The sequence below is a fragment of the Dermacentor albipictus genome, chromosome 10 (assembly GCF_038994185.2).
Source record: "Dermacentor albipictus isolate Rhodes 1998 colony chromosome 10, USDA_Dalb.pri_finalv2, whole genome shotgun sequence".
NCBI lineage: Eukaryota > Metazoa > Arthropoda > Arachnida > Ixodida > Ixodidae > Dermacentor > Dermacentor albipictus.
In genome coordinates, this window is record NC_091830.1 from 13,189,193 (window position 1) to 13,215,866 (window position 26,674).

The 26,674-nt window shown below is 48.6% G+C and overlaps 4 protein-coding genes across 9 annotated transcripts in view; 1 reads left to right on the forward strand and 3 right to left on the reverse strand.

Moving 5' to 3' along the window:
• The window catches only part of LOC135915810 (NF-kappa-B inhibitor alpha-like), a 96,719-nt gene extending 80,021 nt beyond the window's left edge, over positions 1–16,698 (reverse strand). The window contains exon 1 of one of the 3 annotated variants that reach the window (XM_065448953.2): positions 16,446–16,698. In XM_065448953.2, coding sequence (XP_065305025.1) covers positions 16,446–16,546 — 101 coding nt within the window. In that variant the 5' untranslated portion in view covers positions 16,547–16,698. The remainder of the gene's footprint in view (positions 1–16,445) is intronic. The other 2 variants (XM_065448954.2, XM_065448951.2) reach the window with 2 other exon arrangements.
• LOC135915811 (uncharacterized) lies at positions 5,455–8,842 on the reverse strand. Its single transcript, XM_065448956.1, has 2 exons — positions 8,611–8,842; positions 5,455–5,888 (listed from the first exon to the last, which is right to left on the reverse strand). Exons 1-2 carry the CDS (start codon positions 8,804–8,806, stop codon positions 5,470–5,472), a joined length of 615 nt encoding a protein of 204 aa, XP_065305028.1. The 5' UTR covers positions 8,807–8,842; the 3' UTR covers positions 5,455–5,469.
• Positions 11,290–14,366, forward strand: LOC135915802 (uncharacterized). The gene is made up of 2 exons (XM_065448944.1): positions 11,290–11,380; positions 11,471–14,366. The coding sequence occupies exons 1-2, from the start codon at positions 11,290–11,292 to the stop codon at positions 13,513–13,515; spliced, it is 2,136 nt and encodes a 711-aa protein (XP_065305016.1). The 3' UTR covers positions 13,516–14,366.
• A 3,232-nt stretch (positions 16,699–19,930) lies between the features above and the next one.
• The window catches only part of Mbs (Myosin binding subunit), a 98,794-nt gene continuing 92,050 nt past the window's right edge, over positions 19,931–26,674 (reverse strand). For all 4 annotated transcript variants that reach the window (XM_065448964.1, XM_065448965.1, XM_065448962.1 and 1 more), the window contains one exon: positions 19,931–24,853. In XM_065448964.1, the coding sequence (XP_065305036.1) occupies positions 24,767–24,853 (87 nt within the window). In that variant the 3' untranslated portion in view covers positions 19,931–24,766. The remainder of the gene's footprint in view (positions 24,854–26,674) is intronic.

The window sequence follows — 26,674 nt, forward strand, 5'->3', positions numbered from 1 at the left end:
GTAAAACTTGACGCAACAATCGTAAAATCGTAGAAGGAGCCCAAATTCGTAAACCTCACGAAAAAGAAGAGTGGTAGACTTGGCGATTATGAGTTGTGGAGAAGAAGAAAAAACGCGCTTTCTTCGCAACTTGTTTGTTTCGCAGTCGCTGCCACGCTAGATGATTCGCCGGAATGCGAAACGCGCGCCTCGACGACGGTCACGAGGTCGACGTGCACAGCCGAAAGCCTCGAAATCGCGACGCAAGATATCTCGCGCAATATGCAGGACTGCTTAATGGCAGCACGCCACGTACGAGGAAAACAAATCAGACAAACAAACATACGCGCAAACAAACAAACAAAAAAAGAAGCGTCGCAACGTATGCGTGCGCATCCTAAAAAGGCATCACGTGTCGCCAGTTGCGATCGACGCACCGCACAATAAACAAGGTTCTTTGACTTTGAAGGGTATACGCGCAGAGGAGTTTCCGTCTCTCGATGCGTCCTCGAGAACGATGGACTCTGCGAACACGCTTTTCCGCTTTTCTCGCTTCCCGAGCGTGTGTTTTTTTTTCTTTTGTTCCGCGACTTTCCTCCCACTTACGTTTTCCGAGCTGTAAACCTTCGCGCACGATCGCCGCCAAGCGCGGAAGGCAGCCAGCCCCCTGGCAACACGCGCATGCGTAAAAATAGAAAACGCACTTGGCTCCGTCTACCTGTCTGTGCATCGAGGGCAGAAGTCATCCGTGCCGATGAGAAGGCCGTTATACCGGGATTGACTCCTGTCCCGTCGCTGACTCTGTCAACAAGGACGAGTGTACCATGCATCGAATCCTGAACAAAGCGTACGGCACGGCTTATCCTAGCAACGCGAGCCATTTTGGCGCGTTGCCTAGCGACCTCTATCGTGCAAGCAACTCGTGACGGTGATATAGCTCATCGCGTGGAACTTTTCGCATGCTTAAGTAATCTGTGAGCACGAGCGTGGAAGCTCGACCGACTTCCTTTGTCCGGTGAAAAACCCCACGCTTTAATGACAAGGCATTATCGCAGTTGGGACACGTACTCAATGGTAAAGCGGTATACAAGCGATCTTCCTGCAAGCACCGCAAGGACCTGATCCCGGGGACGTTGTTGACGTTGAAGTTCACGAGCGCGAAGGGAATAAACATCGTTAAGTGTATTTCTTAATTCCTCCAAATTTCGCGGCCTTTCGCAGCTATCATCGTCAGCACGCTTCCTTTGACGGAAACGAACACAGGAACCGCAATAGGGGCTGGCGGGAACTGGTGCTGGAATGTTCACATGATTTGGCATCATCGCAGTCTCCGCCGATTCGGAGATTCCGAGGATATTCGGTGGCCTCTAAGATTCGCACCTCGAAGGTGCGCCACTGGTGGAAGGTGGCCACGTATACATCGGAACGAGTTTCACTACGCCACCGCTACCGCAAAGCATGCCGGTATAGTAGGAGTCATAAGTTGGCTGGCTGACAGACAAAGAAGAAACCCGATCAGATATAGCACTTTTTTAAAAAAAGAAGATGCATATTTATTAAAGCGAAGCTTTCTTTGCCTCTTCAGCCGACTTTTCCGGGCGCTGCTGCTATGGTTTGGCTCGCTCGCGCCGCTGGGTTCCTTGCAGCAACACCAGATGGCGGTCGCCTCTGCGCATCCCGTTCGGCGCCGCCGCGGCAGGAAGGAAGGAAATCAACTTTATTCAGGTCCTGCAGGCCACGAGAGCTTTGGGCTCTCATGGAGTGGGCGTCTCCCACGACGGAACCGGGAGGTTGAGTTTCCTGGCGGCGTCGTGGACCTGCTGGACGGCCCAGAGTTGGAGAGCGAGTTCTTCACTCCGGATTGCCTCTTCAAACTTGCGCTTGTCCTGGTCGTAGTTTGCGTGAGCTTGCGAGCACGGCCAGAGTAAATGATATACGTTAAGGGATGTATTGCAATTGGTGCAATGAGACTTGTCGTAGAGCTCAGGCATGTAATGGTGTAATCTGTTTTGAGTGGGGTATGTGTCTGTTTGTAGCATTCTGAGTGTAACCCCTTGAGCTCGAGTGAGCGTGCGGTGTGGCGTGCTATACTGTCTGCGTTGTAGGTAGTAGTGTTTAGTGATTTCATTGTATGTAGTGGGCGCGTCCTTATTCTCCGAGTGGTTGGGCGAAGCCGCGCGGTCTGTAAGCGCGCGCGCAGCCTCGTGTGCCGCCTCGTTAAGGTTGGGGACGTCGCCGATCTTTGGTCCTAAGTGTGCCGGGAACCAGTATATGAAGTGGTTCTTAATCTCTTTCTTTGAAACAATCCTGAGAGCCTGTGCGCAGACCGTGCCCTTTTGGAATGCTCTGATAGCGGCTATGGAGTCGCTGTAGATATGGGAAAGATTGTCGTCGGTGAGCGCAACAGCGATCGCAACCTGTTCGGCCTGTTCAGGCTTCCTTGGAATTACCGTGGCTGCATATCTTGTGGATCCACGGCCGTCCACAACCGCCACTGCGAAAGCTTTGTTTCCCGTGTATGCCGCCGCGTCCACAAAAGCTGAGCGTTCACGGTTCGCCAAGGCTTGGTTAAGAAGGAATTGTCCTCTCGCTTGTCGTCTGGCCCTGTTGTTTTCGGGGTGTACGTTTCTGGGTATAGGGCGGACCATGATCTTGGCGCGGATGTCCCGTGGGAGGTCCGCAAAGTCTTTTTCTATGTCTCCTTGTGCAAAGCCTAGCTTCTCTAGGATCGTGCGCCCCGGAGGCGTCGTCGAAAGCCTAGCAAGCTGGGCGCGCTGCTGGGCTTCGGCAATTTCTTCCAGGGTGTTGTGCATGCCCAGGTGCCCTAGCTTCTCGTTGCTGGTGCTGGTTGGAATGCCGAGGGCTTGCTTGGTGACCTTTCTGATTTGGGCATTCAGTCTGCCTCTTTCAGACCGTGTCCAAGCCGCGGCAGCGTTTCACAGTTTGTGCGTATGGCACGTGCTTTGCTTGCTTTCGTATGCGACAAAACTGCAAGCGTTGAGCTGTGGAGGTCGCGTGCTGCGCTGTGGTATAGTGTAAACATTACGTTGATGCATGCCCTGAGTACGTGCATTCGGGTGCTAGAGTCCCGTCAGTCAGATCACATCTGCCTTTTGCCCTTGTATCCGAGAATTAGTTGTCTGAAATAACGGACTGAACTGGAATGAGAAAAACTGGCGTCTCAACAGCGTGCTGGGAGCCCGTAAAAAACTGGCAGTGGCTTAGCTCGGCTATGCCAGGATGTACGTAGCGAAAGCTAAGGCGTAGCATGGTTAGCCTTGGTTAATCTTGATTGCAAGGCCTGGTCAGTCTGGTTGTCTAGCTATGCTGCGGCGTTTAGCCAGTTGTTCGGCGCGCTGTTCGTCTGTTTCCTGGGCGATTCGTATTCCTCTTCATCTCGTTTCGATGTCGATTCCAGGCCTCATCCTGCTTATCAGAATTGTCACCGTCCATACTGCCGCCTCAACTGTGGTTGCGGCGCACGCGAGCTCTCCTTTTCAATCCTCCGACATGTTATCAGGCATGCGACGCAGCTGGCGAAGCGAGCGGAGGCGAACGCAACGACGAAGAACGCGATGTGACGTCATGTGCCTCCTCGGAGGCACACGACATAGGCAAACGCTGCCTACGGTGTGCTTGAATTTTGTTTACTTACAGCTAGGTGTAACGTTTTGTGTATAGTTCTCTATAATGACCACATGTTGAAGACTTTAATAGCTCAATGTACTGAGCGCATTGTATAAATTGTATGTCTCTATCTCTGCATGAATGAATGAATAAATCAACTATATGCTAAGGAGCAAGTTTGTCCCATGACAATTATCCCTCGTAATCAAAAGGCATGGAGGTACGACTGTGTACGGTTCTACCATGCATATGAGTGGGGTTCAGGAGATGCATCCCGACTTCCTTCCCAAATTTGCTGAAAAAATCTTCTCCTATACTTTCCCGCCGCTTCCTTTTTTTACTTCAAGGAGGTTATAAGCATATAACCTCCTTGTTTTTTCGCACTTAACTGGATTTACTCGAAAGCGCAGAACCCTCGTCATAATATAGTTCATTCACAACGACTATGGTCACGACGAAAGTATGAAACCGACCAGCGCCTAATCAAAGTTCGTAATCGACCGCAAAGAAATTAGCAATGCAAGAATCCTATGAGAGGGCTGTTCTAAATCGAGACTCAAGTTTCGACAAAGAATCAATCGATTGATAAGTGAACGATCTTGAACTACAAAAATAAAAGGGTATGTGAAGGGCGTTTTTGTACGGCAACGTAACCAGGTGAGAAGTGTTTAACAACGCGGTCTCCATACTGGGAAAGTTCATACAGTGGCAGGTAAATCTATAGTGTGATAAATAAGAGGAGCACCAAGCAGCAGCTTTGCCAACGCCACACGGAAGAAACAGCTGTTTAAGCTTAAAGACAGCCCGCTGCCTTAAAGGAACACTAAAGTGAAAAATGATTTCTTCTGCATCAGTAAATTACCGTTATACAACACCAAGAACACCACTCTTACAACGATGAGACGTTTGGTAAGCCAGAAAAAGCGCAAGAACGAAATACGGCTGGCGAAGCCTATTTATTAAGACGGCAAGCTGGGCGAGTTGGTGATTGAACATGTTCTTGTGGGTGGGCAGCGCAACCCGGAAGAAGGACGAAAGGAAGAACACAACACGAGCGCAGCCTATTTATGTTCCCGCACCTGGGGGCTGTGACGTCTTGGATTTTGATGGCATCTTCTATGGGCCTACTAATTATATATAGTGGTACAGATTGACTACATTGTGTTCTAAAGGAACCAAATATTAAACATGGCAAGTTTCGCGAACGTTTATTCAGCCAACTCGGCCCAAATGCGAAAACATACTTTGGGATCCCTGACGTCACGCTGACGTACCGGCGCTGGGGTTTCTGCGCGAAATTCAAATACTGATACTTGGATCTTCATTTTCTCATCTAATATTCAAACTATTTTTTTTAAATGACTGCCTGCAGGGTTCTCAAACAATGCTTTATTAGCCTAAACAGATTTATTGTTTCCCTTTACTGTCCCTTTAAGCTACCGCTCAAGCTTACATAGGGCAGCTCGCTGTCTCCTAGCTTCAGCGTCAACGCTCAGCGCGCTGTCTGCTATAGCTTTGACCTCAGCTTATGATATTCCCGTCTAGCCTTGGCGATGCGTGTTGGCGCTCCTCGTCTTCATCACAATATACTACAACATGGAACTGTGTGTTGCCGCATCATGTATCAGTTCTCGTCTTCCAGTATCGATCGACTGACGAATCGACCAATCAATCAATCAATCAATCAATCAATCAATCAATCAATCAATCAATCAATCAATCAATCAATCAATCAATCAATCAATCAATCAATGAATCAAGCAATGAATTAATGAATCAATGAATGAATGAATCAATCAATCAATCAATGAATCAATCCATCAATCAATCAATCAATGAATCAATCAATCAAATATAAGCGCTTTACTCGTTCGTTCGTTTACCGCGGTCAGCGTTAACCATAGCTATACTGCTGTTTCCGATGCCCCTGAAAAGGGCGTAAAGCGGCGGCGCCGGCGTCAGCGTTGTCGTCGGCGTCGTCGTCTCCCAGGCTGGTTCCCTCTGCCGAGGCCTCGCCTTGCGTCGGGTGCCGGCCGCGTCGGCGAAGAACTCGCCGATGAGGCGCCAAGCGAGAGCGTACGTCCTCTCGTCGTTGCGCACGAGGGCGAGCACGATGCAGGAAGCGGAGGCGAGCGCGACGACCGCCAGGCACGACATCAGGCAGCAGCAGAGCACGGTCGCGCGGCTGGCCCTCCTTCTCGGTGCCCGTCGAGCACGTGACCTCCGCGACGGCGCGTCCGAGCCGGCCGGCCGGCGATGCGAGGCAGCGCCCGTCGGCGTGTCTGCGTGCCGCAGAAGGACTTCGAATGGAGCACGAGAATTGGCCAGAAACAAACGGATAACGACTGACCGGGCTAAGAGGAAGCTTTAGCTCGGATGATCATCATCATCATCATCAGCCTAGTTACGCCCACTGCAGGGCAAAGGCCTCTCCCATACTTCTCCAACTACGCCGGTCATGTACTAATTGTGGCCATGTTGTCCCTGCAAACGTCTTAATGTCATCCGCCCACCTAACTTTCTGCCGCCTCCTGCTACGCTTCCCTTCCCTTGGGATCCAGTCCGTAACCCTTAATGACCATCGGTTATCTTCCCTCCTCATTACATGTCCGGCCCATGCCCATTTCTTTTTCTTGATTTCAACTAAGATGTCATTTACCCGCGTTTGTTGCCTCGTGAGCTCGGGTGCTCCTATCTACATACATGCAAAAGGAGAATTCGTTTTTCTCGGCAACCACTGCACGAAGTTTGACGAGGTTTGTTGCATTTAAAAAATAAAAACTTAATATATAGTGACTGTTTGTTTTGAATATTTGATTTAGGGCCTCATTTTTTATTATAAATTTGCAAAAATCGAAAATTTTTCGAAAACGAAACTATAGAGTTTACAACTCTGCAACTCAGCAACGAAAAATGATAATACGGTTCTGTGAATTGCATCTAATGGTACATCTAAAGCGGACAAAATTGATGTGTTACACATGAATCTAAAAAAAAATAGTAATATGGAAATACAGCTTTTGCAGAACCTTCGTACACAACGTAACGAATTCACGTAAGCTGAAAAATGACATATCGAATTTGTCCACTTTCATTGGTCTAATGGATGCCGTTTACAGAACCGCAATATCTGTTCTTGATGCAGAGCTGTGAATTTGTAAACTTCGGGCTTATACCAGTGGGAGGCTCTGCTGGTGACGCAAGACCTTGACAGCCAGCTGCGGTTGGTGAACAGGGCTCGGGCGGCGGCAGCGAGCCATGGCTACCTGGACTGAGGAGGCCACCCACCTTTGGGCTCAAGAAGCCTGGTCTCAAAATAAAGTTTATTTCTCTCTCTCTATCTTTCTCAAACTTTCAAATATTTGAAAATTCTTTTAATAAAATTCAGGACCTAAATCAAGATTCCGCTTCCAACAGTCACTAGAATTTAACTTTCTCTCTCACATGCAACAAATGTCATTAAAATGGGTCCACGGCCTACCTCAGAAAAACGTTTTTGCGTTTTACATGTATTTGAATAGGCCGCGTCGGAGTTGGGCCCGAGCTAAAGCTTCCAGGTAGGACTATGTACCGATGCGTGCATGCCGAGGACACGTCTACTTGGTTAGCACGATTAGTTAATGTTACATCTGCCATGAGGGTGCTGTGACGTTTGCAATGCCTCCACGATCGTCTCACTTTACAAACAACATGATAACTCTCACGCGGCCTGTACCACGTACGCCAGCAAGGCATCGGTATTGATCCATCAAGCCAATCCTGATGGCATTTGATTACTGTACTGTTTCCGAGATCGGCCCAACTTTGATTACGCTATCCCAGTGATCGACCTATTTTCCTCTGTCAGAGTCGAGACAGTCGTCCACCGAAGTGAGACGAAGAGTCGAAGAAAGATTCCCGTTAACAGCTTTTTTTTTATGGCGATAAAGACTTGCCCTTAAGGCATAATTCTTGATGCGTATATGTGTATCATATGTTTGCTGTGAGGCCTGTGTTGAGTATGAATTGAAGCAGTGTTTTGTGGAATCTTTAGTCATGTATCCAGCGGTCCTAGGTGGTTGGCACACTGTAGCGGAGGCCGGCTTGCAGTAGGAGACGCGAGCGTTCCGATTTTAAACCAGTACATGTTCATATTAGGTGGTATGCATCTGCTTCCATCACAGGAACGGAGCAGTATGGACACGTAGCACCCAATGGTAAATGCGACCAGTTCCACCTTGAGACAACAGCCGGTGTAAGGGCCACCCCGGCCCGAAGCCTCCTAAGAACAACTTCCTCCGCCCTGGTAAGGTGAAGGGGGAGGGTGCAGACACACGGTGGGATAAGAGCGCGTGTGTCCTGCCGGATAAAGTTTTTACGGGCTCGTAAGCGGTGCGTATGCCGTCTAGAAGATGCGCAGGGAATAACCAAACGAAGATGGAGGAATCCCTCACTTATGCGGTCCCACTCCTGTCTGCGATTGGCATTGCAGTCCGACAGTGCGAGGCGGAATAAATCGGCAACTTGAGGTGCTTCGGCACCAGCTTGGAACAGCTGGTAAATATGAAATAGTAAACCTGAGATGGTAAACCTGAGAGAGAAAGGCGCAGACAGTGGAGCTTGGATCATGTGGTAAAGCTGAGGTGTTAAAGCTGACATGGTAAACTTAAGATACCGGCGCCGAGAAGGTAAAGTTCAGACGGTAAACCTCAGATGGCAAAATGGCACGGTAAAGCTGAGATGGTATAGGTGAGGTAATAATAAAACTCGGATGGTACAGCTGGAGATGATAAAACTCAGATAGCAAACCTCAGGTAAAACCAGTGCTCGTAATTCTGTAGAATTACAGGCATTTGAAGAAATCGCAAAAAATAGGGAGAGATTTAAGAACATTTGCACAACACATTCCATAGCATTGTAGGTGACTGCCTGTTGTGCAAGTCAGTGAGATTGATGACTGGATGGAATCAATGAAATGTGGCGTTCTTTTTTCCTCTGTTGTACTCTGTAGCGTACTCCTCCCACCTGTCACACTTGTCGCAAGGGCCAGGACTGACACTTCCCCGCCATGGTCAGCACTGCTCTTGACGTGTTTCTCCTGATCGCCGTTAGGTGCTGACAAGAGCACAGGCCGGGGCTGCGTGAAGACAGGCTGACCTTCTTGCATTGGCGGTGGCTGCGGACCGTTTAGCGCGGGCAAGTGTGTTCGAGAGCTGTGCATAACTTAGCCGAAGAGGATACTAGTTGTCGTTGCTGACCTGAGTAATGATGATGATGATGATGATGATGATGATGATGATGAAGCCTCCATTAACGACACAAACCCACTGTGGGGGATAGACCTGAGTGGTCATGGCGCATACCCACAAATGGTATGATATGGTATGGTATTCCTTATGCGATGGCACACACCCACAGTGGGGGATTGGCCAAGGTTTGGATGAAATTAGGCAATCTTTATAAAATACTAAAATTGGTAAAGCTAACTGGAGGAAATGAACCAAAAATAAAATGTTTAAGAATTCAAGACACTCTCTTTGTAGCAGTTATAAATTCCTCCACGGTTGAGCAAATATCCCTGTGGCACTTTCCAAGAGAGGAGGCTCCTAGAGAAAGGATATTTATAATTGAAAAGCTTAAACCAAGCTGTGTAAATCTTGATTCTAGAATATTTTTGAACCTCATTCAACCACAAATGGTTGAATGATCTTCATCTTCTTCTTGACAAATAAGTGGATTGCAGACGGCAGCATTAAATACATACATGCACAACAGGGCTCCTTGACTGAATGCAGGAGCGCGCCAAGCTGACTCCTGGTCTTACGCAAGTGGATATTTCGAGCGCATTAAAGAAAGAATGGAGCACCGTGGTCATCCACTGCCGACATTGCGGGGTGGGGTCGAGATCGTGTACGCTCGCACGCCGGCGCGGTGTAATGGGTGAATCAGCGGGCACTACACCCCATTTGGCGACCGCTGTGTTTCGCACCTGCAGCGCTCATCGTGCTAAGTCAGTCGTGGCGGATCATAGCTTACTCGCGCCTTACGGCGATGTACCTTGGAGATGTTTCCGTGGACGCAGTAGGGACCGTAGTAGAGGCCGGGCCGCATATATCGAAAATCTAGACTTCAGAGCGCCTTAGCCGCCGGTGATGCTCGTCGCCCCTGCAACCGCTATGAGAATACGTCGCGCTACCCTAACGCCACTTAAGGTAACCCAACCTAACCTAACGTTAACCTAAGCAAGCGTGGCCGAGACGAGAAGACAATAATCCACACGGCGTAATCGCTATGAGAATACTCCGCGCCACCGTAACGCCTTTCACGCTGACGTAACCTAAACCTATGCTAACCTAACTTAACGTGGGCGAGACGTACGCAAAGTCAATAATCCTCAAAGCGTGACATCCGGCGCTGGCGTTCAAACGCGGTTACTAAGGCGCTGAGCGTTTATTTCACTCGAAGGGGACCAGTCAGACACACCAGACAAAATTCAGTAATCTTATGTGCCGTAACAGCTCTTGGCGCTCAACCCCTATGGTGCTGGTCTAAGCGATTGCCTTCGTTTTTTGCGTACAGGCGACAGCTTGCGCGCACGGACGTTTTATTTGCCGTCCTTTCTCCCACAGCGAGGCCATGGATCCCCGACAGCGACTTCAGCGTCGTGGAAGGCAAACCTGGATCGAAGAGGAAACACCGCAGGTTGGCAAAGGAGGTGTGTGAGCAAGTCCCCACAGGATCGCGTCTTCCGATTGGCTCCGTGCCTGTCGACCCCACGAATAATCTCAATGTTATGTACAGGCAGGTCAGCAATGCCTACCTTAAATAAGTGGCCCATGAAGGGATCAATGAAGTTCGGTTAAATGCCAGGAAGAATTTAGGTAACGACGCAAGCCGCCCTAGAAGAATTGACAAGCGTGAGCATTCTCGGGCATGTGGAAGTCCGCTCGTTAATTGTGGATGGTAATTGGACTAGGGCTGGACTCATCTTTGACTTCATTGGCTCCAGTTACGCCAGTCCAGCATGATGTGGTTAAGACGACTTCAGATGAACTTATATCGGTGACGCACAAAGTGGACAACACCAACGGGGAGAACCAGGGTGCAGCGCGAGACGTTCCCGTCGTACTCGGCAATAAAGGCGATGCTGCGACAAATAATTGACGCCCTGCAGCAGTTGGCATCTCGCTCAAATACAGCTCTGGCGCGAACAGCTGTTGAAATCATGCAAGCCATAGACGGTCATCCTGTTGCTGGCTAAGCTCCAGTAGCCTGGACCCGCCTCAGCCATGGAGGATGCGCCATGAAGCATACATGTGCGGGTTACACACTAACAGTAGGCGGTGTTGCTACTGTCTTAATCTTCACCACACCCCCTTCGCCTTCCTACCCTGCCTCTGTTGTTCCTACAGGCCCCTTCCCCAGCGTGGCGTAGCAGACTAGAGTCGCATCACTGGGGCAGACCTCGCGTCACCTTCTTCTTATCGAAGTTTCTATCTTTCACACCACAGCTCAGTTACGTCGAGACGTACAGAGCCAGTCAGCTTCCAATTAGGTTGCAGTGCAGTTCACTGTACATTAGACTTGTCTTTAGTGCACAAATTGGTCGGAATCAATATATGGCCAGATTTTCTTTCTGTGAAAAACAAATCATCATCGACAACTAAGCAGTGCCCCTAGCACCGCAGTGGTAGAAGAAGAAGCATGGACAGCCCGCCTCCTCCTGTTGACAGAGGAGCGGACTCTCCCGGAACAGACCGACCCGCACAGGGGTCTGCCTCTAGGTCACAGTCGGGTGAGGCGTCCCCCAAAGCGTTCCTGCGACTCGTCGACACGGCACCAGGACGGGGGAGGGGCTTGTGAACACATATCTCTCCGTTCGCAGGTCTCCTGAGCAGCGGACCGAACGTGACCGGAGAGTACCTGTCGCAACCGGTCTGCTTCGCCACATGCAGTGTCGTCTGCATCGTCTGCACGATCATCTACATCATCAAGACGAGGCAGGGCCCGCAAGCATCGCCGTCGATCACCCACTGCGACGGCCTCGCCTGCGCTGACCCGCAGAGGGCGCTCGATTCGCTCCTGGACCACGGCGTACACCCGTGCGACGATTTCCACGCCCACGTGTGCGCCCGTTGGACTAAAAGTCGACGGGACAACGGCTTTCTCGAAGAGTCCGTACTCCAGTACATGGCCCGGATGCGCGACGTCTTGATCCCCGACCCGCCCAGGGACGCGGTCAGCGAAAAGGTTCGAGAAGCTCTGGACACGGGCAGCACACTGCTGTCCGAGTGCTTGGCGCACATGGCCACCGGGCAGCTGGACCTCGACCAGGAAGTGACGCTGCTCTTCCGAAAGTTGCACCTGGGACAAGTCTTGAACGCGACGTCCTCGCTCGATGCGATGGCGGTCGGTTCGGAGGTGTCCTTCAGGTACGGCCTGAACGGACTCGTCAGGCTTAGACCGCAGAGGGTCGAGACGACCGCAGTCCTGTACGCGCTGAGAGGAATTCCGTTACTGACGGCGTTCCCCATCAAGGCCGTGCTCACACACTACGTCAAGAGAATCGTACGCGCCGTCTCCGGGGCCAAACGCTTCGCCGAGCTCATCTCCCCGGGTGTCGTGTCCCTGGACAACCTCGTCTACGCATCCTACCGCAGGAGGGAGTCACCCTACCGGAAGATCGCCAACAGAAAGCTGCACTTTGAGCCGCCGGCGCTTGTCGCCGTCGCAACCGGATCGATGGAGCGGTTTGCGAGGCGGTGCAACTTTAGCAGCGTATTCCTCCTCGTCCGCGACTACAGCAACGTGGCGCACCTGCTAAGCTTCTTCCAGCAGGACGTGGCGCCCGAGGTGCTGTCCTGGTACGTGGCACTGCAACTCCTGACGGACCTTCTACAGTTCGACTACGTCAAGAGATTCGAATTGGGCAGTGGCAGCAACGAGGCGGCAGCTCTTCGAACCTGCTTCGAGTCCATGAGTGCCGCCCTCTCGCCAGTTTGGACCCTGATGTCGAGGCAGCTGATGGTCGTCGGAGGCAACTCCTCCAGCGGGAAGCCGGACCCAGTGGACGCGCTCTTCCAAAGCGTCAAGAAGGCGCTCAAACTTGGGAGAAATTACCTGACGGACTTGCGGGCCGATCCGACGCTTCGGAGACTGCAAGAATCGCTCGGCTCCGTAGCACTCGTATCGGGCGCGAGGCTCACCGACGGTGGTGACATCGCGTTCCGCAGCTCGCAGCCGGTGCCATCGGGCGTCGGTTTCCTGCTGGATTACATAAGCGCCCGAGCCCAGGTTAGGCGGCAGTCGCAGTTCAACCCGCCGGACTTCGCTTGGGACGTCTCCTCGATGTTGGAGTTCAAGACCAGGGCTTTCTACCTCGCCGAACACGACTCCATCTTCGTCCCCACCGCGTTGCAGACGCGTCACGTGTTCCACGGGGAAAACTCGACGCGACTCCTAAACTACGGCACGCTCGGCGCCATCGTGGCCCGGGAACTGGGCAAGATCTTCGCTCCCGGCGCCAGACACGGCGGTGATTTCAGTGGCCTCTGGACTCCAGAAGCAGTACGCAGTTACGAGTCTCACATGAGCTGCTACACGTCGCTCGAAGCGCGGGCGACAAGGAGCTCCGGAAAGGCCGCGGAAATCCAGCTCGAGCTCTTCTTGTGGCTTACGAGCGCGCGCGCGGCTTATTCAGCGCTCAGGGAAGACTTCTCGACGCTTTCGGACAGGAAGGCCAGCTGGAAGTCCGTGCAGAAAGAGTTCTTCCGCAGGTTCTGCTTCACCGCGTGCGATTCGTGGAACAAGACTACGCTCAGTAGCCGACAGAAGTGCCTCTGGCCCCTGTTCGATATGCCGGAGTTTGCGGACGCTTTCGACTGCCCGGTAGCGTCGTACATGGCGTCGAGGCGTCAGTGTCACGCTTAGAATGACGCTTAGGCCCCGCGGTGCGTGGACACACTAGGCCGACGCAATATTGAACGAGGATACTCGCCGTATTTGTGGTATAACTGACGGAAGCAGCTTTTGCTCGGACTCCGCATACTGATTTTAGGGGACGTCTGACAATGTCTTGTCACAATTTCTGACAATGTGTGTTAAGGGCAAATAGGGAGCGAAGTCGTCGTGGCGATAATAGAAATATATCGCATAACGCTCATCATCGTTCGCCTCCCTGAGCCCGCCAATCCTAGAGTGTGTGTTCCCCTGGTCATACTGTTTAGCAGTTGTCACCGCAGATCTCCGTTTTCAGCGTTCAGATTAGTATTCAAGGAAGCGTTGGTGTTTTTATACCCATATTTTAACGTTAAAACAACCATGCATTTACCGTTCCAATGGTTCTACTATAAATACGAACTGAGTTATCTCCGTTTCCGCATTCATTTTTGTCCAGAATTACCCCCACCAGCCGATCACAATGCTTTATTTCTGCATTTCACATTGCAATTAACTTGGTATTTGACGAGGCGCTACAATATAGTTTACAGCTTCAGTGCCACAATTCTAATGCATCCTACGTTTCGTAGGCTGGTGAACATGAATATATAATAAAGGTGGGCCACACGCATGTGGGAATCAGTTAAAGCGAAACTTTATTTGATGTTTACTAAAATGTCTTCACTTCTATGTAGCTCAACGTTCCTCTCACAGTACACGCTCCGGTCCCATTTTAATACGATTACCATTGTCGGAAACACAAAACCAGTTTGCGGTACGAATTTCGTATCTAAACTCTTTCACGCCAGCTTCGGTCACTGGATATGTACCGCTCTTGATGAAATAAATTTATCCGGTGCTGGGTGGAATCGCGCGGGTTTCTCAGGCACGGTCGTACTCCAATGTTTTAGCAGCTGCGCCACGAATACACGCGGCCAGAGAGGGAATTTCAGTGTTCACAAGCAGCGGCGCGCCACGCATCTCAGAGCCCACACGCAGGCTTCCTGTCGGCGGCGCTAGATGGCATAGCGTGTCCAGAGAAGCACGAACGAGGACTACGGCTGCAGCGCGCGGCTCAAGCGCACCGGCGCGTCACCGATATAATCTCGGAGGCCATGCAAAACTTTGCGGCAGCGTCGCTAAATGGCGCGGCATGTTTTTTTCTCTTCTGCTTACACAATTCGTTTAAAAGGAGAAGCTGCACGCCATCCAGGTCGGGAGAAGGACGCCGCTTCAACCTAAGGCACTTATCCACTTGATCGCAGCCGTCGTCAACCTCTTCATCGCTACAATGCACATTCAATAGTAGCTTGTTGTTCTGCAAAAGCAAATACTCATCCAGGAAAAAACTTGTGGCTCCCATAGTAACAACGAAACTAGGGTGTACTAAACGAAACCACCCCACCCAAAGAGTGCGGCTTGTGTGGCGTCTCATTCGCCGCATCTGCAAGCTGTCGTAGTCTCAACGCTTTTAAACGTTAAAAAGTGGTGTGCTTATTCTATTATCGAATAAGTACACCACTTTCGAATATTCGAATATTTTCGAATATTCGAAATAATCGAATTCGAATATTTGACAAGTTTCCATGTTGTTTTTACTTAATGATGCAGGCATGGATCCTTCGTGAGCAGGGGGCAAGCTTGCGGCATCACTGCGATGGAAATCGCGCTGCCGCAAACGCATGTGAAAGCTGTAAGCAAAAATCGCTCTGCGACGTTCGCGGCAGAACGATTTTTTTCGCCCCAATCGCGCCATGAGAAACAGGCTGCGAATCGCGTCCACGCGCAGCCTCTCGGCATTTCCTGATTAGCAGTTCGCTCCGTTAGCAACATGTCGCACGAGACAGATTGTCCACGTCAGCCAATATATCGCTAAATGAAAAGTTGCGCTCAAATATCGCATTAGGGTGTATCGTGATCATCGAACTGTTTTGGTAGGATTCGGCCCACATGGTCGTCGGACCTTTCGAGTTTGGTACGTGGTAACTTTTAGTGGCAGTTGACATCACAGGCGTCGTGGCACGCAGGAAGTTTTCACCGCTTTCACGGCGATCCCATGGGCGCTGTCACGTTGGATCACGCAGTGACGTGGCCATTGCTTGCCTTAGCTTCACCGTTGATTCTGTGCTTACAATGGATATACACAACTCCGGCATGGCTCAGCAAACCACTGTTTCGGTGGGCGTTGTAACGGTGACTGGGTGGACGACAGCTTCAAAGGACATGCAAGCGAATTCGGAGCTCATTACGCTTTGTCCAAACAGCGCAAGCAGCATACATGGTGCTCGTAATAAAATCGTGGCTGAAATGTATTCCAAGCTATCCTAACTTTCCGCTTCTGCATTGAATCAGTATCAGCGTGCTTAGCATCTTCTCAAATACTTTGATCAGTGGCTTAAATTGTCAGTTTCCGACTCGGCAAAGTTCTCCGGGCGGTCACTATCTGTTTTATTTTCCGCCTGATCGCTCACGGGTGTGCTCAGTTCCAAGAGATTTGTTCTTGCTGTGCACAAGGCTTGTAACGTAGCTGTTCTGCACGCTGTAACAGCTCGTAGCCAATGCGTGTTATCGCTAGTTACTCGCTTACTTTGTGTACCGCTACGAAACATTCAGCTTCGAAGATTAGTGTGCTGTCGGTGTAGTCGCCGGCAGCCATGCTTCGGCACATTGATTCAAATGTGCTTGAATTAGTAAAGGAAAGGCGCAGAAGACCAGGACACAAGATGAAACACAAACGACAGGACCGGCGCACTTTTACTCAAATGTGCGCCCATTCACTTATTCTCGATAAGTTGGCGATAGGGTGGGCGTAAGTTTGAGAGCGAATCGGGGCGAATGAGTGTACATAACGTGCGAGAAACTTACTACATGCGAAGAAGCGGCGCCACTCCCTTTGTCACCGTATAACGAACGGTACTCACTCGTGCAGACGTTCCGGGGTTGAAGTCCTTTCCATGGAGGTTAGCGCTACAACGCTGGAAGATGAGTGACGTTTTTTTCTTTTATCCTCGAGGGAAGCCATGCACCGTGAAGAGCCGGCAACACGGGCAGTCCTTATGATACCTTATGTATCAGCGGTCTGTGAACTTGGACGTCCCGGTTCAGTGCATTCCTTAAATGTGCCAGTCACAATGTTTGCAGCCAACTACTTCACACGTCTTCACTTCGCCGCTCCGTATTTTGCAGCACGAATAGAGCACAGTGCGTTAGCGAAAACGCAGTTGCATTTCCGACAGCTGGTCGCGCAGAATCAGTGCAGAATAGGTAGTGGTTTCCTATTCGCGCGCTTTTGTCGAGGCAACGTGCGGCACATAAAGCGCCTTAAACTTCGTAAAGTAGTGGCACTCTCCTCCTCGTTTCTCCTCTTTCGCGCTCCCTCCTCGACCGTGGCGCCACCTACATTGCTCGAGCGTAGCAACGGCACCAACATGCGCTCCTCGCCACTCCGTAGACGCTTCTCGAGCAAAAATGGCGCTGAAGCAAGGCGCGAGGGCCCACGTGATGGTATTAGGCCAATAGTGACGCGGCGCCAACCTCGGCCAGAGCGCGCGAGGAGGACGCGGCATTCTTCAAAGCGTGGCACTACTTTACGAAGTTAGCGGCACATCGCCGAAAGCGCCATCTCGCTTCAAGAGCAAACTGCGTCGCGAAAATGGTCAACAACGGGTAGTCGGGGTAGTTTTCTGCTACCGCGCGCGTCGTCCTTCGCTCCAAATGGGTTGCCTTGAAACGTGGAGAAAGAATGGGGCGCCTGACCCATGACGACAGAGTTTTCAAAGCGTCACTCGCGCTTAATTACCACAGCGGTTAGTGGAGCTGCCAGCGCTCTCGCCTCGAAACCCGTTCAGAATGCCCGAGCGCGGTCTCGTTGTTTCGCAATTTTTGTTCCGCTGGAACAATTTTTTTTTGTTCCGCTATATCTTGTTTCGCTATATGGAAAGACATGATGCTTTGCGGGATAGCTTTTGCCACGTTTTAGCTAAAAGGTTCTGCTGTGCGTCTTTTGTTGGGAGAGAAATAAATAGCATGAGTCTGCATCTCTAAACGCCGAAGTCCAGACTTGCTCCCGATTTACGTGCACTATTTCGCAAGATTGCGCGGTGCCTTGTCGTTACACTGTCGAGTTCTCGCCGGTCTGAGCAGAACGACAGCGTCGACAGGGACCGTCTGCCTTAATGGGCTGGCACGGTGTTAAATATATTCGTGGTCCCCGGCTCGCCAGTCAATCCTTGAGCACAAGAAGCGGCCATTTTTTTTCCCCCACAGGAAAGCAGTCGCTGCAGACCCTAGACGCTCGCTTGATCGTCTGCACATGTTTGCAGAATTTAGGCATCATCGCTTACCAGAAGACATGGCCCAACGCAGCGAATCGCCGTCAGAAATAAGGTGGCTTGGTTGCCTGCACATGTTGGTAGGGTGAAAGGTTTCCATGTTTTCCTGAAACCGCCCCGAAATGCGATCAGCCGTCCTCGAGATTGCTCTCGCGGTTGTTGGACACAGTGCTGCGGTTATCCGACACCTTCGTTCGAAACGCAAGGTGGTTCGGTGCGTTAGCTGAATGACATAACACGGACTCGACTGCGTCACACGCTTCAACTTTCACTGAATCTCGGCATGTGCATTCGTCAAGCGTACCATGTGCGCCTCTTCCGAAATCCCCCGCAGCAGATGCAACCAACGCGAGCCGAATAGAATGTACTGCTTGTCTATCACGTGACTAGGGCCTACTCCATTTTTATTGCGATAGCAATTATATGGATCCACTCCAGGCGGATTTCTGCCGTCGCCGTGAGGTTCTGTACGAGTGAAAGGGCGCGATCCGGCGAACGCGGTTCAATCTCGATGAACGCGGCCCGGATGCGTGCCCTCTCCTGCGGCGCGCGAGGCAAGGGGGTGAGGCGAGGGAGGAGGAGCGTCCTCCGGCGGCTGCTACGGTGCCTCGATGTCCTCCTCGCCCGCCGCTCTACACAGAGCGGACACAACCGCGGCGTCTACTGCGGCGTTGCCACGCGAAACGCGGACGCCGTAGGGACGCGTTGCCGGCGCTGGTGTCTTGAAAGCGATCTGCGACGCGGCGAAAGTGCGCGCCCGCGCGGGCCTCATCTGTAAAGCGATGTTTGCAGGGTGCGCGTAGTGCCCGTAGCTGCGTATGCGCTGTGCTTTCGACGTTTCGTACGCGTTGAAGAGTGATGCGCGGAGGTCAATTCGCTCGCGGCTGCTCCCGCGATTCCGAACTCCAGCAATTTCAGTTTCCGCTGTCATCGAGCGATGCGTGTTCATGTTTACCTATGCACGTGCGACACCATGCTGGTTAACTTAGAACACTTTGAGGGGCTAGTTGGTTTGAATTCAGGATAGAATGTGTTAGCGTGACTGAACAAGGTTATAGAAAGCACACGCACAAAGATGCTGTCTCGGTGTGTCTTTCTATGTACTCGTTGAGTCACGCTTACTCATTTTATCATAGTTCATTTAGTTATAAGCGAATGTTTACAGGTTTCTATTGCCACCATCCTTATTTCATACAGCTATCTACTAATTTGCTATCGCAATCATTGCTTCGCCGTTCTGGCGGAACTGTGAATTTTTACGACTAGGCTTCCCGCCATGCAAAGGAAGCTTCGCTTTAAAGCAGTGGCTTGGACAAGTAGCTACAATGTTGGCTTTTGGGAATGATTCATTCACGTAGAGTTCATGTTGACCTGTAAAGACGCACTTCCACCACTGGTGCATAAAGGAAGTCCACCATAAACTGCGTAGCTTTTGCAGAAAAGTCCGTGGTCGAGATAATGTAGCACTTCATTCTAATATAAATTTTTTTGTCACTTCATGCAGCGAGTGGTGCAAGTGGCAACCCACCTGCATTATCACCAGGACTGGCTGGTGGTGAAAAGTGGATAAGGATAGTACAAAGCAAAAATGAGTCTTTACATTATACCAACGTGTACTAGAATATTCTAGTACACGTTAGCGTTACCCAACACTACGGATGATTTCTACCGACATGCACATTGAACGGGGGTGGTGACAAATAGGCACTACTTGAGCTGATCGGGTGTTATAAAACATCTATGGATGTCTGAAATTTTGTCCGTCTCCCATCTTTTCTCTCTTTATTAAAACCTCTATACTTCACAGTTACCCATGGCTGTAACTACTTCAGCTCTCACTGTCTTCCCTGCTTCTCTGCCACCACAGCCAGCTTGCGCCATCTGACAAAGAACTTCTACTAGACTCGTTGCTGTTGTTGATCTGAAGTACCGTGGCTAGTTGTCATTAACTAGTTTCTGTCTGCCATCAGACATTAGTAAATGTACTGTCAGAGCTAAAACTGTACCACACATCCCGTACTAAAGCTGACGCAGCAAAATGCAGCGCCCAGCAACGACTCAGTCGAGAGGGCTAGTCACAAAGAAAAAAAAAACTGTTTTATTACAAACATTCATCTGAGACACTGAAATTCCTTCGCAGGAATGAGCGCCCACGACTTCAATAAAACACTTCGTACAACACAGGCACAGCGAAGTTCGTTCTGTCCAGGGAATATATCAAGCGACAGGGAAGGGCAGAGGGTGGGTGGGATAAACTGAACGAAAAACACAGCATGGGTAAAAACACTGCAGTCCACATGTGCAGGCGCTTCATAAATAAATATATTAAACGTCCACGTCGAAAATGCTTCACTGTCCTGTTCTACAATGCGGAGAAGTCTGCAGCTTTACTTGAGCTATGCCTCAACCTCGGCACGTAGCCGCTTACAAACCGCAGCATCACACGCACATACACACACATTCTTTGCAATCAGAACAAATAACTGTAGTAGGCCGAGAGCAGCCACTGGCGAATGCAAAAGCAAAAAAAGAAAAGCTCTGCCAACTACCATATTCGCGACTCTTCAAAAAACACGACACTCTGTTGTACTATGAGTTACACAAAACTTCGGTAAAGGTGCAGTCTCCAAAAAAGACACTTTTTTTAAGTAAAAACGGGCTATAATGCTCAATTGGCTTTGTAGAGTCCAAGGCACCATAGTGCGCAGCATGTCATGATGCGACATGATGCAGTGTGCAAGATACTGACATGCTGGCCAGGCAGGAAAGGTATGTACAGAATAGAGAGCGTATTGATGTGTAGAGTTGGGAAAGACGACCTGCGATTTATTAATGTACTCCTGCCATGGCGTCGTGTTTTGTTCTTGACAATTACCCAAAGGCTGCAAGTGCTTAGACAACTAAAGTGACACATAAGTGTGCAACGCTCCTATATATGTTTTTCACATCCAAGCGGTCTGTGCAGCCTGAAAGTGCACGACATATAGTCTTGCACGAACAAAGACATGTGCACGAGATGCGCTGGACGAGAAAGGTTGGTGTCGACATTCAGTACATTCTCTCCAATGGCTCATTTAGGAACAAATATTTCATGGCACTAGGGTTTGGGTCTTGCGAGTGGCAAAAGCTTGTCGTTTGGCGGTTTGGTGTTGTTTACTAGTCAGGTCTCCAGAAATGTGATAGACTGCCCTAGGTTGCGACTAAGGCAAATACAACGATGAAGCGACCTGACAGAGTAACCAATACTTCATCAACACCCGTCACCTTTCTTAATTTCAGTGCAGATCATTTCTCAGTGTGACAGAATTACAGCATATGAAGGGCACATATTAGCCTCATAATAAAACCTCACAAAAGAACCTAGAAGAAGAGTAAGCATTCTCCTGTCGCGTCTCCTGTCGCACAGGTCTTAAAATTGGGCTTTTCATCGATTCATAAAACAAGGTGCCTCACCACTGCTTACTAATTTTCACATACACATACACGCACATGTTACCAGACCTTACAAATGAGAAAAAAAAAATTCACACATTTTTTGTTACAACCTCCGAAAGGAAAAAAAAAATATTTGGGCTACCGTAAAAATGCCTAAAGGTGTAGACGTTCCTTCAATGCAAATAAAGCCAAATGAATGAGACAATATAACAATGCTTGTCAATTCCAGCGTTGCACACAAATCTCGTTTTAAAGTAGCTTGTGCCAAAAACAGCGAAGCGTGGTGTGGGAAAAAAAAAAAAGGCACGCGTGTGCACGACAGCACTCGGGGCAACTTTTCAACCAGGGAGCAGCACAACTGCACGGGCAATTACAAAGTAACATCCAGCAGAAGAATGCACAATTTTACAACTTTGACAGACAATTTTGACAAGTACAATGTTGAGAAGCAACACAATGTCTCTTGTCATGTATGGCCAACAACCAAAAATAAAGTTTGTGGCAACCATTTAATAACAGCCTATAAACCCCAGAGAGTCTGACTTTACAATATGCGAAAAAAAAAAACTAAAACACCTGAAGAGATGCGGCTGGGGTGAATTCTGCTACAAATGACAGTGCCTGATTAGGCAACAGACCAGAAACAAGGGTTTACCAGTGTAACGCAAGCACAATGCAAAGGCCCTGGTCGTAGATTCACTTTTCCAGGCAAATTGAAGTGGTAATGGCAGCCATGACCACACTGGTGCCACCATTTTCGCGTTCCCACTGTCTGTTTAACACTGTCCCAATCAGAAGTGATGATTGCATCACAGCAGCTAAAAAGCAAGCATATGCCCTAAGGATGAAAGCTGTTGGGCAACAGATGAGCAAGAGTACAAGCAACCCATGTACATCAGACTAGACAAAAAAGGAAGAAATGAAGGGTTGTGGCTGTAAAACTCTCGTCAACGCTGCTTCTTCCTATGCTCTGTGCAGGGGAAGGACCGGGCTTTAAGCACTTCTGCACTCTCTTAACAAAATCACATGCACTGCAATAATCTGTCTGCCGCCTATCGAGTCACGCGCCTCGCATTTCCACAGTTGCATCATTGCAACTGCATACATACTTCGTTAAGCAAGACAGGTCTCACCTAATGTAGACTGTGCACAACCAAGATTGTCTGGCTTATTCACACCTCTCAGCACTTTTTTAACAGTCGCTTTGCAGCGAGGGTCTTATTCAGTGAAACTGTGCCTGACAAACTATGGTCTTACAAAGACATTTGTGACGACATGTCTAGCAGGCCCACACCTCGGCTCTTTAGGCTTGGCGAGCTGTCTCAGAAGCTGTCAAGAAATACACCGACCTGCTTCAAATTCAAATTGTGCTCACTTCACAGAAGTCTAACACTGCACCAGCTGCGAGCATTCGGAGAAAAAAAAAAGTTATCGTGACAGCAACTTGCTGAAATATTCAACTAAAACCTTGCCAGTCTAGCGAGAACTTGATGCATGCGCGATCTCACCTTAACATGACTGAGAAGCCCCTTGCCGCATTGGTTGCAACAAGGACCACTGTTGAGGCCTTGATGCAGGACTGCCACATGAATGCTCGATGGACGTCAGTTCCAACAGAACTGCAATCTCGCTTCAGTTATCACAGGGCTTTGAATTTGTTCCAACTGGCCAGTACTGGGTCATTCGTTACAAAGACTGAATGAAGTTTCCAACCTGCTGGTGCAGACGACAGGAAAGTGACAGCTGAGCGCACCAAATTGGTACTGCACTTGCTTGGCTGCACGGGTACTGTCTCCCCAAAGTACTCACCCAGCGGTGACCAGCCACGCAGCTAAGCCCACATGCAGGCAGTGCTGCCATCTTTCATTGCCAAGCAGCCCATTAAAATCAATGCTTGAAATCCACTAAATTGAGCTAAATACTTTTGTGAACACGTGAAGCAAAACTTCAGCAAGAGGTACGATCAAGTATAGTTAACGAGCAATGTTAAGCACCAGAAGAGTCACCTTTTAGGGTTACTTGCTGTATCCTGTAAACTGTTCTATGCTCTGCAAAACAACGTCGGAATTATAAGTACACGAACAGGTTTCACTTTAATGTCTATAGACTCCCATTCACATAATCTCAAAGGGACTGAAATTTTGTTCATTTCAAGAGAAGCAATTCACATTTCCATTAACTATTCCTGATGCACCTTAATATGGTACATCACAAAATAAATAAAACAGCATAAACACTAAACGATTCCTTTATGCACTCTGGCTTAGGATGTTGGGTAATCAATGCTTGATGGTGTTCTGCAGACCTCTGCACTATTGCAAATGCTAAGACTTCCCCTAGTTTGACAAAAAAAAATTATTCAGTGCTTTCATGTTGAATTCCACCTTATAAGTGTACTGATACTGACTTCATGCCAAGTTTGGCTTAACTAAGTTTACAGTATATGCTAATCAGGCTTTTTTCACCCTGCTTAATTGGGTTTGCCTCAAAATGAGTCAATCAGCCGTCAAACACAAAACAATGACAATGTATTACCAATGACAAGAATTCAAAATCAAGAATAATTTTTCTGGCAGGGATTCAGTTGCCAAACAATCATTTGGAATCTGCTATGAATGATGAAAATACTTTTGGAAATGCACAACAAAAACCTACCTGCTAAAAACGCTAAAACCATCTTTCTTTCCCCACTAAACAGGTTTAAAGTAAGCTAAACTGGCAGCACTGCCTGCAGGAGAGGTTAGAAGTTTGAACACCGAGCAAGGCAGAAGTGGGTGGTGGTTGTGTAGCCACAGCCAGCGCACAGGAAGAAAAACACTTCCAAACATCACCTAAATGCCACACATGACAACGCACTTGGAAACACACTCCAGGCATGCCAACGTTCCTGGGAACTGTGCGCCGACCTGACCGCTGTACAAGATACTATACACTGAAAAAAATTTTACAGCCTCTGGGGTTTATCTCGTCGCCAAACCGTTCACCAATCTTGTGAACATTCCCTTTCTTTAGCACTCCGTACTCACGATTTTCCTGTCACGCATGCCATGTCACGCTGCTTGCCACTTGTGACAGAAAAGAACCGAGTGTGCTGTGTTGAAGAATGTAAAGGCATGCAATATGGATGAATATTATCATTGGCGACAGGATGGACCCCTGAGGGTGCAAGCTTTCTTTGGAGTGTACAGGTGGCTCAGATTTCTCTACACACAAATTGCTAAGGCCGCTGAAGCATTCGTTCCAGAAAAGGTCACTCGGTGTGCCGATTTAGGCCGAGAGAAGGTCGAGTCAAGCCAACAACGAGGCAGCAGGCAAACAACAAAAACGACGGCGGCCAGCGAAGAGCAAACAAGCGCTCAGCATTCTCTCTTTCCCGGCAGCGGAGAGATGGATCGATGGACAAGCGAAGACGAAGTTTCGGGGGAGGACGACGGTGCCGCCTCTGCCGAGGAGTAGGGAACGGGGGGGGGGGAGGGTTACTTGGACAACTTGCTGATGACACGTATCAGGGCACCATTCTCCTCACGGAGCCGTGCATTTTCGGCTCGCAGCTGTTCCGATTGCTGGAAGGAAAAAAAAAAGGGCGTGGTGTGACTCTAAACCTCTGAAAAACATATTAGAGCATTTCAAGGGAGGCACTAAGATGTTCTATAAGGTGTTGATATCTATGCGCTCCTATTTATTTTACTGTTGATTTGTGTTTTCCCTTTCTTGTATCATCTTGCAGTATATGCACATGAATATTTCACATCTTTGCCTAATCCTACGCAGGATTACGTGTACTTAATGTTGTGTTATACGCTGCTGAACTGCATAGGGCTCTGAAGCCTTAACAAGCTAAGTTGAGCTTTTCCCTTCTGCTTTTTCCAGAAAAGGAAATAAAGTGACTGACTGACGGTGTTCTGAGGACTACAGAGCTTCCTACTAAAATTACTGGAGGGAACTCTGGCGGTGCGATCGTTCAGCTATACCACGGGAAAGGATAGCAGTAGTACATGGATTTGTCTAATGTTTGTACTTCTGGCTTGAGACGTTCATGTAGTGTCATTATGGGTTGTTTTTCTAAATTTTCAAGTCCTTAAATTAAAAAAAATTTTAAGTCCTTATACTTATAAATGTATGTAGGCAATAAACTCTGTGTGCACATGTATAACTACTGTGGACTTTATTGCATTTATAATGCAATATCCTGTTGAAAATAATCAGCTCGCAATGTCACAAAGTTGTTTGGAGCCAGAAGGACGAAGCTTAGGCAAATCCATTAACTAAACATCATTCTCACACTGGCTGAACTGCGACACCTGCAGTTCCCATAGGCAGTAGTGGCAGAATTTCTTATTTCAAATTTTTTTAGGAAAATACATGCCAAGGAACACAGCAAACACGGCTCTTGTCAATGCATACTTTTGCTTCCAAGCTTGAATACTGCCCTCAACGATGAGCAAATGTGTTTGTAAGGCACCAAAAAAAAAAAAAAAACGGTATTAAGCGCAAAATACATATATAATACCCACATTTATTCCTGAGCATTTACTCAAAGCAACCTTCAAGCAAAATGTTATAAAATTTTTGTGGATGCCCCTTTTGGTGTGGCCGTCCACTGAAAAGCTGCTACCTCCTTCGTAGACAGCTTCACTTTCACTTTTGACAAAGGAATTACTAATACAGCAGTTAAAGAAAAAATATTACTTAACAGACTTCCTTTTTCTTCTTTAGAAATTGCCATCCATGTCTCAAATATTAATTGGCTAAGAATCCATATATGTCTGTTCATGTGCTGTTGGTGCCCGATGAATTTGAGTTGAAAGTCAGAGAACCTTCTTGCTTAGACAAATTGCACAACTGAACGTACGGTAACAAACAAACGAAACATGAACACCAGATTACAATGTAAAGCACCTTTTGCAAGTAATAATTCAAGACCATGATTAGCACCACTAGTTATCTATTCTAAAAAAAATGGTAGTCAAACCTACCTCGTTCTAACAATGTCGCATTCAACATTGAAATACCTATGTTATATATGCTATTCATTAGAAGTATACATGTTGATATCAAAGACAATAATTCACAAATATTAGCATTACTTCCTTATATCTAAGAACATGTTATATCTATGTTTGTTCCATAGATGTCTAACTGTTAGTACTCACACTAAAAGCATACAAGCTGAGGTCATGCTGATATACATTAGAGAAAGCAGAAACAAAAGAATACATTCCACTTATTCATAACTTGTTCATATTTCAATTGTCTGTCATAGTACAGCTTTGTATTTACACACACTGCTGGCACTCCAGTACAAACCAGTGAAGTTTGTGTGCATAGTTTCACACAGTTTCATGTTTTCTGTATACGAACTCAAATGGAGAACTCACGTGAAG

Excerpts from the sequence above, each read along its gene's own strand:
- LOC135915802 (XM_065448944.1), top strand. The coding sequence starts at position 11,290 with ATGGACAGCCCGCCTCCTCCTGTTGACAGAGGAGCGGACTCTCCCGGA. Across the intron at positions 11,381-11,470 it reads TGCCTCTAGGTCACAGTCGG|GTCTCCTGAGCAGCGGACCG; the intron begins GTGAGGCGTCCC and ends CTCCGTTCGCAG.
- LOC135915811 (XM_065448956.1), bottom strand. The coding sequence starts at position 8,806 with ATGCACAGCTCTCGAACACACTTGCCCGCGCTAAACGGTCCGCAGCCA. Across the intron at positions 5,889-8,610 it reads CCTTGCGACAAGTGTGACAG|ACACGCCGACGGGCGCTGCC; the intron begins GTGGGAGGAGTA and ends TGCGGCACGCAG.